Source organism: Mesoplodon mirus, assembly GCF_964341445.2.
Source record: "Mesoplodon mirus genome assembly, chromosome: 3".
NCBI classification, from domain to species: domain Eukaryota; kingdom Metazoa; phylum Chordata; class Mammalia; order Artiodactyla; family Ziphiidae; genus Mesoplodon; species Mesoplodon mirus.
The window spans coordinates 61,561,729-61,575,045 of NC_138978.1; the positions used below are offsets into that span (position 1 = coordinate 61,561,729).

General features: G+C 41.7%; 1 protein-coding gene across 3 annotated transcripts in view; it reads left to right on the top strand.

Moving 5' to 3' along the window:
• Nucleotides 1–3,849, top strand: part of IL12RB2 (interleukin 12 receptor subunit beta 2) — a gene marked incomplete at its 5' end in the record, with an annotated part of 73,163 nt that extends 69,314 nt beyond the window's left edge. For 2 of the 3 annotated variants that reach the window (XM_082614909.1, XM_082614911.1), the window contains one exon: nt 2,953–3,849. In XM_082614909.1, coding sequence (XP_082471035.1) covers nt 2,953–3,492 — 540 coding nt within the window. In that variant the 3' untranslated portion in view covers nt 3,493–3,849. The remainder of the gene's footprint in view (nt 1–2,952) is intronic. The other variant, XM_082614910.1, reaches the window with a different exon arrangement.
• Between the last annotated feature and the right edge of the window lie 9,468 nt (nt 3,850–13,317).

The following is a 13,317-nucleotide window of genomic DNA, read 5'->3' on the forward strand; positions in this document are numbered from 1 at the left end:
TAGGTAGACCCTGGGTCCACATACAAGCAGGATGTGCTGTCCTCCATTATACTATACGTTCTAAAAGACCTTAAGCACAGGGTGAGGGGGGTGTTTCCAGCAGTCAAAACCTCTGAGCTGAACAGACTAACTCAAGAGGTGTTCACACACTGGGCCCTCACTTGGTGGCAATATTGTGATGACCTATGGGAAGGCACTCAATAAGGATGCCACCGCTGGTATTAGAGGGGATTCAGGTACCAGGAATTGAATCCACTGAGCTCTAAGATCTCTCTCTTCCAATGCTGAGATTCCACAGTCCCATGTCCTAAAAGCCTGAAATAGCACAGTGAGAAGCAGCTCTGGGTCAGTCGTGGACACCTGGCTCCCAAGCTGGTAGCTGTGGCATCATGGCCTCTATTTGCCACTGCCTGGGCATGAGGGGATACAGAGGCATGCAGAGCCACTGAAGAGCTCATAAAAGCCTAGAAGAGATGCTGAGAAAGACAAAGAGTTAGAGAAAGTAACACATGGAAAAAATAACAGAAATTGCCATACACATGCCTAAAGTTGTACAGTATGAGTATGTTCATTGCAGCATTATAAATAGAAGCCATAACGCGTAACCTGCCACCAGGGGGCTAGGTTAAACATTTGGGTATACCTGTACAACAGGATGTTATGCAACTACTAAAAAAAAATGAGATCTATATGTGTCTAACATCTCTAATATATTTAAAAGTGAAAGAAAGCAAAGTTTGTACTAATTGTCTAAAGTGGGTTCTCATTTGTATAAAAAGATGATTTTATACACACACACACAGTCTCCAACATGTGCACAGGATATTTCTGGAAGCCTAAATATGAAACTGATAATGGTGGTTGCCTTTGGGGAGGCAGCTGTAGGCAATGAAGCCCACTTAATTTTTATTACAAATTCCCTTTGAACTTAAAAATTTTTTTTTACAAAACTATGTGCATATATTTCTTTTGCAAAAATAACCAGTAAATTAGAAAATTTAAAAAAATTAAACATGTCATCTATGATGGCCTTGTGGCAGCCTCAGAACACCATCTCATTTGACCTTTGAAGGGGTAGACTGTTTTTAAAGACCCAAACTTCTCTCCTGGTGACAGGCTGGGGCAGACATCAGAAACACAATAGTCTTTCACCTCCAACAAAATGTGCTTTAAGTTCTCAGACTTTACATCCCCCTACCATTTCTTAAAATGTGGCTAAAAAGCCATGGGTCTTAAAGCTCTAGAGGAAAAGGCCCAATCATAAAGGGGATCACTGGGATGTTACCTATTTTGAGCTTGTAAAAGCTTAAAATAGTTTCCATGATGTACCTGAGTTATTAGTGGCCCAAGACGCCTTGCCCCAGGGCTTGTCAGCCAGGGGCGCTGCTTTGTAAAAGCTCTGAGGAACAGCCTCTATTGATACTGCCAGAGCTTTCAAGAAGGCAGAGCCTCGCACTGTGAAAACAACAAGGTGATCCTCATCCAGTGAGATCTCTTCCATAGCAGTGGTCTCAGCACTTTGGCAGCTGCCAGTCACGTTCCAAGCCAGACCAATGTGCCAGGGCCATTTTGCATAGCGATAGGAAAAGAGCAGGCTCCCGAAAGAAAAGTACACACGTACCCTTCCGGCTGCACAGGGCCCTTTGCAGAAGTCTACCCTAAGACAGCATCGTCATTCACTTTGGGGACAATTGCCATGCCCAAGGCAAGGGTGGGGACATCAGAGGCCAGTCCAGACCAAACCATTCTTGCACAACTTGGCATCTGACAGATGAGGGATCCAAAGGCCAGACAGGTAGACTGAGTTTTCCCAAGCTGTAGAGTCTCAGAGTTGGGACTAGTCCTCAGGGTTTGCCCTGTCCTAATGCTATTTTTTGTTATCCTCCTTCTCCCTTAAGGCATGGTCCCTACTTGCAGATAGCTTACAGACATGTTAAAAAAAAAAAAAAAAGTGACAGCATAAAGCTTCTTGTGCTAAGAACCTAACAGGTGGCTTCTTTGCTGCTGTAGGAATCCAGTGGAGGGAACAGTCACTAGGGGCTTCATGAAAGCAGGCTTTGGAGATCTGCTTCAGAAAGATCAAGCAGTCAGCATAAAATATAGTTTCAAGGACGTAAAGAGAGCCCAATAAAGCCTGTAAAAAGAAATGTTAATAAAGTGCTTGAACTTGACTCAGGAATCAGTAATAAGTCTGGAAAGGAAAGATATGACACTGAAGAGCTGGTAACCAATTAGATGTTGAGAAACACAAAGCAAGAAAAGTAACAACTGAAATTAGCTGTAGGGAAGAAAGGATGAACATCATTTCCAAAAAAGTTATTCCAGAGGGGTCTTTCTTAAGAGCATAACTGACAAGGATATTACCCTGCCAAAAAACCTTCAGTAGTTGTATCAAAGCCCAAACTCTTTAGCATCCCATAAAAGTCCCTTCAACATGTGACCTCCTTCTATTTCTGAAGCCTCAGTGTGCCTGTCCTAGGAAAGAACTAGCAGGTTCCAGAATAGACCAATTCTCCTTGCCCACCACCTCCTTACCTGGAAAATACTATACATCTCTCAGGATTCAGCTCTAGTGTGACCCTTTTAAAGTCTTCTGTGCCTCATCCCCAGAGAGATGCAAGCTCAGCCCTTCCTTTGCACCCCCCGTACCCTCTCTGCTAGAGGAAAAGCAGCTGGTGCAGTTTGACTCACCAGAAACAAGTCTAGTTGAAGGTTGAGCAGGGTAGCGAATCGCTCACTGGCTGGGGTTGAGAGGAGTCCACGGCTCCTGCCTGTCTGCCTCCCCAGCAATGTTAACTGCTTCTCTTACCTCACAAAGTAAAGGCCCACAGTGTTTCTCCTCGAGCTGACTAGGCAGTGCAGGCTGCCAGGCCTTTTGGAACCCTGCAGAAGTCGGTCGTCACGGCTACTTACTCAACATAGCCACATGAGCTTCTTCCTCCCCTTTCTCAGGAGAATACGCAGCTGACCTTGGATAGGCTCCTGACAGACTGGTCCACTCCCGAGGAACCTGAGCCCCTGGTCATCAACAAAGTCCTTCACCAAGTGACCCCAACCTTCAGACGTTCCCATCACCCCAACTGGCCAGAAAAGGGACAAGGAGTCCAAGGTCACTATACCTCTGAGGAAGACACAGGATACAGTGCCTCGAGCCCCCCACCTCCGAGAGCTCTCACAGCAGAGACAGGACAAGGGGTGGATCTGTACAAGGTGCTGGGGAGCAAGGGCCCCGACTCAACGCCGGGAAACCCAGCCAGCCCCTCGACAGTCCTCCCAGTGGACTACCTTCCTGCCCATGAGGGCTACTTACCCTCCAACATAGATTATCTCCCTTCACATGAGCCTCCCATAACTGACCCTCAGGAAGAACTGCCTCAGCACATCTCTCTTTCCATTTTCCCCTCGAGTTCCCTTCACCCACTCACCTTCTCCTGTGGTAAGAAGTTGACTCTGGATCAGTTAAAGATGGAGTGTGGCTCCCTCATGCTCTGAGTGGCAAAGCTTGAAGTTTGGAAAGTCGATGTGCCTCCAAGTGGCACAGCGTGCCCCATCTCCCCAGCCACCTGCTCCAGTGGTCGTTACGTCTGGGTGCTACCATCAGGTCTGGTTGCAGCTAGAGGGCAGGCAAGCCAACTCAGGGTGAATCTCATCTCAAGATACCTCATCTTGCCTTCTCCAGAGCCTTAAGATCACATCCTCTGCTGTGTGGACCTAGAGACTCCAATCTGGGTTCCTGCAACTTTCTTGGCTATGTTGGCCAGAAAGGAGAAAGGCAAGAATGGAAACCAAAACTCTTACTAGCAATGGCGGACCGTCCAGAGGACCATTCATTCAACAACTATTTACTGTTGACCCTGAATAATATGTGTTTGAGCTGCATGGGTCCACCTATATGCAGATTTTTTAAAAATAATAAATTCTACAGTACTACATGATCCATTGCTGGGTGAGCCCATGGATGCAGAACCACAGATGAGGAAGGCCAGCTAAAAGTTATATGCAGATTCTCAACTGCATGGGGGAGTTGGCACCCCAACCCCCACATTGTTTAAGGGTCAACTTATAAAGCAGCTAGTACAAACCAGGTCTTATGTCTAAATCAGTACCGTCCAATAGGCCTGAGATAGAAATGTTCTATGTATAGCTGCCCTGTTTGATCCAACAGATACTAACCACATTGGCCATTGATTACTTAGGGATGTATCTCTAGTATGACTGAGGAATTGACTTTTTACTGTAATTAAAATAGTCACATATGACACTTGGCCACTGTATTGGAGAACACAACTCTGAATAATGGACATATTAGTGACAATTACTGGGTACCTTCAAAACAGATCGACCTAGTTTTACATATGCAGGCATAAAAGACCCCAGTGAACACCAATATAAAAGGGCTCCCAAGATGGTCATGGTTGTCCTTATTTGTAGAAGCCTAAAAATGTACCTTTTCCTTAGTTTTGCTTATTTTCTTTTGCCTTCACCCTTTTTCAGTGAAAGCAGCTTGACGGTGGAAAGCTACTGCTAAACCCACTGTAGAACCCTGGGCAAGCAGCCTCCCCTCTCTGAAATCCAATGTCTTGTAAAAGAGTGGGCCAAAGCTTCTCTGACCCCTTGTGTTTCCTCTTCTTTCTGCTGCAGCTGATACTGCCTTTAGGACCAGGGCTACCTCAGGGTCTAAGACCAAACTGCCTAGATTGCACTCATAAGTTGTCCCTTCTGAAGGCATCCTGCTTTCCTTCCTCAGGAAAACTCTTGAGCTGGTCCTCAGACAGTTCAAGTTGAACACGGAAGATAATTCTCTTTTCCCCAGCATGAACTTGGAAAACTTTAAAGATGTGCCCTCTGGCTTATCATCCTCCCTTCACCCATCACTGCCTCTATCCCTTAACTATAGGCACTTCTGCTAAGCTGATAGAGAAGAATCTTTGTCTAAATGCTAATAGTACTCTTTGCAAACGAATGGGATGAAAGGTCCAGGAACCTTTTTCTTAAATCCCTGTCAAGCCTGGGTCCTACACCCTACCACCATCCCACCCAAACACTGGAGCTGAGGTGGCTTTGGTTTACCAGATGTCCCTCAGAGCTCTAGAAATTGAAATGAGCATTTGCTCTGTTTGTTCATGTTTAACACTTCATCCATACCTCCTGCTATTCCAGACTAACACGTTTAGTTCTTCCAGGCTTTATTTGAAAAGCTTAAGCTTCTTCCTTACATCTCCATTCTACTCTATTTAGCTGCTGTGTAGCACCCCCATACCATGGTTCCCTGCATCTCAGCAGCTTCAGTACTGGCTTGTCTGCACCCAGTATGTGGAGCCCCTTGACTGCAATGGGCCATGACAAATCTGCCACCTCAGAAGCAGGCCAACCGATCACCTCTTGACAAAAAGAGCTAACTTTTCTTCCTTGCAATACCTGCTTTTCCTATATTTACTTTCCTTTTGATTACCTGATAGCCATCTTAGTCACTCTTCCCCTACCCCGGGGGTCCCCAACCCCCAGGCCATGGACCGCTACCGGCCCATGGCCTCTTAGGAACCGGGTCGCACAGCAGGAGGTGAGCAGTTGGCGAGCGAGCAAAGCTTCATCTGTATTTACAGCCGCTCCCCATCGCTGGCATTACCGCCAGAGCTCCGCCTCCTGTTAGATCAGTGGCGGCATTCGATTCTCATTGGAGCGCAAATCCTACTGTGAACTGAGCGTGCGAGGGATCTAGGTTGCGCGCTCCTTATGAGAATCTAATGCCTGATGATCTGAGGTGGAGCTGAGGCAGTGATGCTAGCTCTGGGGAGCGTCTGCAAATACAGATCATCATTAGCAGAGAGGTTTGACTGCACAGAGACCATAATAAATCAACTGCTTGCAGACTCATATCAAAACCCCATCAGTGAGCGGCAAGTGAAAACAAGCTCAGGGCTCCCACTGATTCTGCATTATGGTGAGTTGTATAATTATTTCATTATATATCACAATGTAATAATCATGGAAATAAAGTACACAATAAATGTAATGCGCTTGAATCATCCCGAAACCATCCCCCCTCCCCTCACCCTACCCCCATCCATGGAAAAACTGTCTTCCACGAAACCAGTCCCTGGTGCCAAAAAGGTTGGGGACCGCTGCCCTACCCTTTTGGCCTCAACACACAGGTCCCAGTCTCCCTTTTACCCTCCACACCTTTTCCCCTCCCTTAAAGCTCCAGGTGGTACTGCAGTCACTTGCTTTCCTAAAAGGTGAAAAAAAATTCTTTTTAAAGGGAGAGTTCCTTGACCCCTAAAGGCTCCAAGGATGCAGAGGCCTCCTCAGTGCTGCCCTAGCATGATGCACTTACTTCCTCTAGTGGACTGTAAATAGCTGGAAAGCAGGAACCATGGCAATCTCCAGCACCATGCCTGGTCCATAGCAGGCTATCAATAAAAAGTAAAAGATGTCTTCTGCCACCACTTCCACCTTGTTCCTTCTATTCAGAAGCCAGTCCAGCTGTGCCTGCTTCCTCTTTATTGAGACAATGCATTTGCTTGTAATCTCTTCATTCCCAACCCCCATTCTATCCTACCGTTTATTGACAGCACTACTGTAATACATGTAGCAGTTTCTTGTATTAAAAACATATTTGAACATGCCTTTGGCTGCTCACTCTGCCAGATAAAATGTCCTCTTTCTGTGAATGACAGGATAACCTCATTCTGCCCTTGCCCCAAAGAGTTTTTATGATCTCCCTTCCTGCCCACACACAGTCAAAATCCCAAATCAGATTGCCTAGTTTACCAGGACTAGGTAGAGCTCACTAATATTCATATAGCCAGGTTTCATTCCTCTGGAAAATTAGCAACTCTTTAAATCCACTCTCCTTATATCCAGAAGCCAACCCAGAAATCTCTGCTCTATTGAAACACATCAAATTCCTTAATTCTCTGGGACCTAAATACTACAAATAGAGTCCAAGTTCATTCTCAATGAATTCATGGGAATCTCTACCAATTCCTGTGTACAGATCATTACCCTGAATTAACAGGGCCCTCTTTTCCAGAAGCCAGAAATTCTATTTCCTGGGCCTCTGTTTTCCTTATAGGCAATAGGAAAGCCAAACTGGTGTCATCTAGTTCTTTCCCTTTAGTGCCTTTTCCCCTCCACCCTGTCCCAATTTCTCAGCTTCCATTAATAGCCTACAGCTGCAACTCTCCAATTCCCAGAGGCCAGTGAAAGAAATGCCAAACTAGGCACATTCTATTCTAGTCAATCCCCCCTGTTTGATTCTTGGTTTTCTCCATCAAGCTCTTTTTCTTTCACCTGACGTAGTTGTCATCTGTCCCAGTATCACTGCTCAGGCCCTCCAAAGGAGCCCTGTTTTTCTCTTCCTAGCCTGCAGGACACAAAGACATTCACATTATCCACCCTTATGAAAGGCTAATAGGCGAACCCTCAAATTAATCACTCTCTAGAATAAAGGAAATCAGAAAGGCCTCTTCTTCACCCTAAAAGAAAAAAAAAAAAGATAAGCAATTTAATCAATTGGCCAACTGATGATGGAAAGAAACAAGTCATATTTTTACATCACAGCCTACATGGGAATAAATTTCCAATTAAAACTTTGCAAAACACACACACCAAGTTAGATAAAAGTATTTGCAAGATATGCCAAGATAATTTACTTAGTAAGGCACTCTTACAGATCAATATGAAAAAAGCCAACACTTCAAAAAAAAATGGAATGAGCAACTCATAAAATACATATAAAATGTATTAAGCATGAAATAAGCATGAAAAAACCCCAGCTGTAATCAAAGAAATAAAAATTGAGTACCATTTTTCCCTTACCAAATTAGCAACAGTAATGAAAAAATTAGCCACTATTAGAGAACTGCGGTTGGCTACAGGAATGTTAGTTGGCTCTTTTCTGGAGGCACCTGGGCAATATTCAATAAAATTTGACTAGCAATGTAGACTAAAGAACAGTACAAATATCATAAAGTCTATAAAAGATGTATCACAGCATTGATTATAATGGGGAGAGGAACATAAATGCCCTTCAGTAGGGTCCTGGTTAAATCACGCATACAATGAAACACTGAATTTCATGGAGTCTAAGACACCACCAATTTTAGGGGACACCTCATTACTTTGCTATGAATGGGGAAAAAATGCAAATTAAACTGTAATATGCCATTGATTGCTATGGTGCACACTTCCCCGCCCCCTCCACATAATTTTAACATGCCTGAAATTGGGATGCATCTTAGAATTGATGCAAAGCATACTATGCAGCCTTTAAAAAAACATAACGTTTGACATGGAAGTGGTTAAAACGGCTGAATACAATCATCTTTTATAAAGCAATACAAAAAAAATCTAAATATACACCAAAATGCTAACAGTGACTACATCCAGCCACAGGTTTTTAAATTACACTTTTGCATTCCTTTCATCACAAGGGCTCATTACTCTTAGAAGTGGAGAGTCAATGAAATATAAAATATTACCAATTTCTTTCCAAAGACCTGAGACAGTGGGTCCTAAAGTCAGACACTAACCGCTTTCTTTATGGCCCATGTCTTTCATCCTCCACCTCCTCTGTCTGGCACTTCCACCCTTAATACTCCTGTCAGAGGGTAGAAAAGACAAAGCAGCTTCCACACTAGGTGGGGGGGTGGGGGTGGGGATGTTAGAGTAATAACTGAAGCAATGGATCTTTGAAATACAAAGTTTATATAAAAAGCCAAATTTTGCCTTATTCCCATTCTAACAGCAATTGTTAATAATGATCAATGACCTCTAACACAGTACTTAATACATGCAGTTTTTAAGGGGTGTAAGGCGGTTCTCACCATGACTGGTTTAAGGTAGGTGTTATCTCCACTTTAGAGATGAGGAAACTGTGATACAAGTAACTTAACCAAAGTCACACAATTAGTCCCTGATACCAGTCTGGTTTTAGAGCATAATTTTCAACTACTTTAATTCTTTTCTGTGCGACTGCACAACAAATTTATATCAATTGGGGTTCCGACTGTAGTTGATGGTGATTCCATAAAAATCTTTGAAGCTATTGTTACTAGGTAACCAAAAACTGGCATCTCTGTACTTCTAAAGTTCTAGAGCCTTCTTGGTTGAGAAATCTACCCAAAAAGCATGACACCAGGACAAATCTGGCACTCCTGAATTTGCTAACTTATCTACCCAGCTAATCTAAATCCTACAAGGCACACTGTGTAGGCCACAGAAGGGAAATAACACTCCAGAAAAGTCCATTATTTTAAGGAAATTGGTAAGTATTTAAAACTATGAATTAAAACATTATGCCTTTCAAACAGAAAATTAACCAGAGCAGTGTGTTCTCTCTTTAATTAAAATAACTATAACCCCATCCAACTTACCTGATTTTTTCCAAACATGGCTATTTCTTAAGTAAAAAGTAGGGCTGCATTTGACTCAACTGTGTTGCTTGTATGAACTGTTGAAACATAAACGCCTTTCCTTCATTCTATGGTAATTAGCTCCACATTTTGTTAATCGTCCTTTCTTTTATTTACAAGTGGCAAAACCATTCTTAACTTGGCTCCGAGATTTCAATCGTATCTCCAAGGAACATACAAACCTATTATGTGCTACCTTGGGGTTCCTTTACATCAATTCTGGCCACTTTTCAATTTCCACAACTGTAAGGAATTATTCCACAAGAGACCTGGGCCTTGCCTAGGCAAGAGAATGTCAGGTGAGGCCCATAATACCTTTCCTTTTCCAATTTCAGATACTTTGCTACCCATAGGTAATTGGACCCAATGAAATACTATAAAAGCTGTTATGAGATTCTCAGAGACTACGTTGTTTTCAAAGGCCCTGGGTTTTCACCAGAAAGGCAGAACACCCACAAGCCGAAAACATTTTCACAAGTTCAGAAAACTGCAAAAACATTCTTCTGAAATTGGATAAAAATTATTAGTAACAAAACACACTTGTTCCTTTAGGAAACAAAATCTAATTCACTTACTAAAACGTCAACTATGTATCTCCCTGCACATTAGCTGAGAATGTAGCCTGTGTTAACTTAGAGGGTTTTTCCTGTGCTATCCAAAGCAAAGAGCCTGGAGACCCTCATCCCTAGCCAAAAAAATCTCTCAAGGTGAAAACAGGATGTCACAAGAGTTCACTTAGAAGCAGAAATCTTACTTTACCCCATCACAAAGGGGGTTAAAAGACCATTTGCCTTTTCACAATACTGTAGAAAATACTGGTTTTCTAAGTTTTCTCTCCTTTCACTTCAACAACTGCATATGACTGGATTCCTTTGCATACCCATGAACACTCCCTTTAGACTCCCTCTGGTCTATGGCAGGATAGCTTTCAGAGCAGTTGTATAGATGGTTTTTAAAAGAAAAAAAAAACCCCACTTTTGACATGCTTAAAATAGATAAAATAACTAGAAAGGATAATTAAGTCAGTAATTTCTCCAGCTACAGATACTCTTCAAACTTTTTCCTCTAAAAATCTGCAGTTATTTTTAAAGTTTAGTAACCCTTAAGTAGAAAGAAATTGATGATCCTGAAAAAAAGGTGGGGGGAACATCCATGCTTTGCTGTAATTGAGGTGCTGGTTATTGAAGTTCTTCAAGCAAGTATTTTCACCTGGTATTATACAGCCTCCAAAGCACTTCTCTATTTCTGTCAACGTGACATCCAGCTCTACCATTTGACTCAAAATGCGGGGCTGAGTGGGGGTGGGCCAATCCAACTGTTCAATGTTAAACACTTTCATCTACTGGATTTTGTCGATACAGTGACAAAGTGCCACTCAATCTTCAAGGGATACTGTCATGAACAAAACACAGTGGTCTGAAGCACACGCAATATACGTGGCTGGGTATGCCGATTTTCTTCGTATGATTAGTGACCAATGAACACCTGCATGAAAAGTAGTTCTATCCAATCCCGTCTTCCACGGCATATTTAAGAAGCTACTACAACTGTAGCACCTACGTGAAGCCTTGATAAACAAGTATACAAGATCAAGCTGAAACCAAATTATCTGTAGTTTTAGGAAAAAGGTCTTCCTCTTTTACTGGGGAAAAAAATGTGGAAGCTTCACTGGAAATTCAGAATTTCCAGAGAAAAGACAAACCACTGTATCTCTAAACAGAAAGGTTTTCTGTGTTTAGTTCATTTCGCCAGTCATGTAAGCCTACACATTTTCAGCTATGAAATAGTGTTGGGGGGTGGGGAGGAATCTACCATCTTCGTTGATGTGTTTAGTCAACCCCTGGCAGCCTGAGCACTTTGACAACATGTCTAAACATGTGCTCATCTAACTTTTGTCAGTATGGTTGCCAAAGGAACATTTCACTATAGATTATTACACCCAAGGTGTGAAACAACGAATTCAACATGTAAAAGTTCCCGTAATTTCTGACATTATTCATCAGCTAATAAAAAACTTGAGATCCAATCTGACAGAATTCTGGGCAATGTCAAGAACCAAGTTCAACTTCATCACTTTACACAAAATCTCCATTCTAGGTAGATGAAAACCTGTGCCATTTCTTCAAATTGAAGCTCTTTCTAGGTCCTAAAATCTGTAAGAGAAATCAACTACAATTGCAATTAAGGTGACAGTGTAAACTATATACAGTGTATATTATACTATGTATTGTATATAGTCTAAATACTGTCCAAACTACTTCCCAAATAACTTCTCAGTTCTCCAAATAACAAAATCCTCAATATTCACTAGCCCTTTGCTTTTCACATTTCCATACCAGTAACACTAAAGCAGCTATTTAAGGAATAAAGCCACAGCAAGATCAGTTCAGAGCAATTCTCATCACTTTAGGTACTGTCTGTAAAGTTTTTAAAAATCCATAATGAACCAGAATTGTCAGATTAGTTATCAGCAAGTATCTTTTGTTTTCCAAGCACAAGACTTAGAATACACATTCAAGTGCAACAGAACTGTCATACCCTCCCCAATGGGCAACAAAAGGGACAAATGTTACTGATTTAACACTACCTATGTAATTAACATCTCCAATAAAAATATAATTTGGTAAATTATTTTCTAACTTGAACAGGCCGTTTCTCACCTTTTCTTTCCTTCCATTTCAATGCAAACAACGGACTTCCAGTTATTTTGTAAGACAGAAGCGAACAACTGACTCCGTTACTTAAGACAGAAGTAGTGGCACAAAAGCTGGATTCTGCCCAGATAACCTCCTGATTAAGCTGAGAAATGCAGTCGTCAGAAGCCATTAATTCCCGCCCCAGTCAACCTATGGAGTTAGAGACATTGGTTTTCTTACCCATACAAAATATTCATAATTCTCATCTTATGGAAAAGTCAAATTAGCACAACAGAAGGATCTTAGCACTAAGTGGTAAGTGCCACTAAATGTGAAAAACTATAATCAGGTACTAAATATACTATTTTAGCAAATTTATACTTTCCTAACAGCTTTCAGAATTTGCAAGCTAAACAATTTTTTAAATAACAAGATCTTCTTTACTAAGAAGCTATCAAGTATCTTGCCCTTATTCTGATTAGAGGTAAGAGGTAAAAAAAAAAATTTTTAATACTTCTAATTTCACAACTTCCCAGGAGGTAGGGTGATTTAATCTGTACCTGGAAGCAAACCTTTTGTTTTTTTTTTTTTAAGAACTTATATGTTGACCTGAGAGTGATGGCTTAGATCAGGGGTCAGCAAACATTTTCTGTAAAGGACCAGATGTTTTAAGCTTTGTGGGCTACACACATCTTTATAGAATAAATTTTAATCCTTTTAAAATGTAGAAGCCATTCTTAGCTCAGGAGCCATACAAAAACAGGCCACAGGCTGAAATCTGTTGACCCCTGGCTTAGACATAGCACTTATTTAAATGATACTCATTTCCAATGTTAGTAATGATTTTAATAATTTATATCCTAATCACTTTCTGAAATTAAGCTTATCCTTTAGGTTACAACCTTTCCCTATATTACTGATCTAATGAATTTCTCTCAGCTTGACTTATTTCAATCACTTCTCCGTATTTGTCTAACTTAGATCAAGTAAGATTCTGAAGCTGAGAGAACATGTCATAGGTAAACCCAGGTCGAGCAAAAAATCATTGAGCCCAAATTTCTGAAAGCTGCTACTTTACAGCTCAATGATAAAACCTGATAGTTTCACAATGTTTATAGATTATCTCACTAATTACTAGATCTGAAATTTTGACTAGGGATTTTACTGCCTTGTTACTACTGTAAAGCATTCTAGTCATCACGTTCTGGGCTTTCTCCAGTGAACCTGGAGATGTGGCTTGTAAGTGTTCCAACTCCCTAAACATT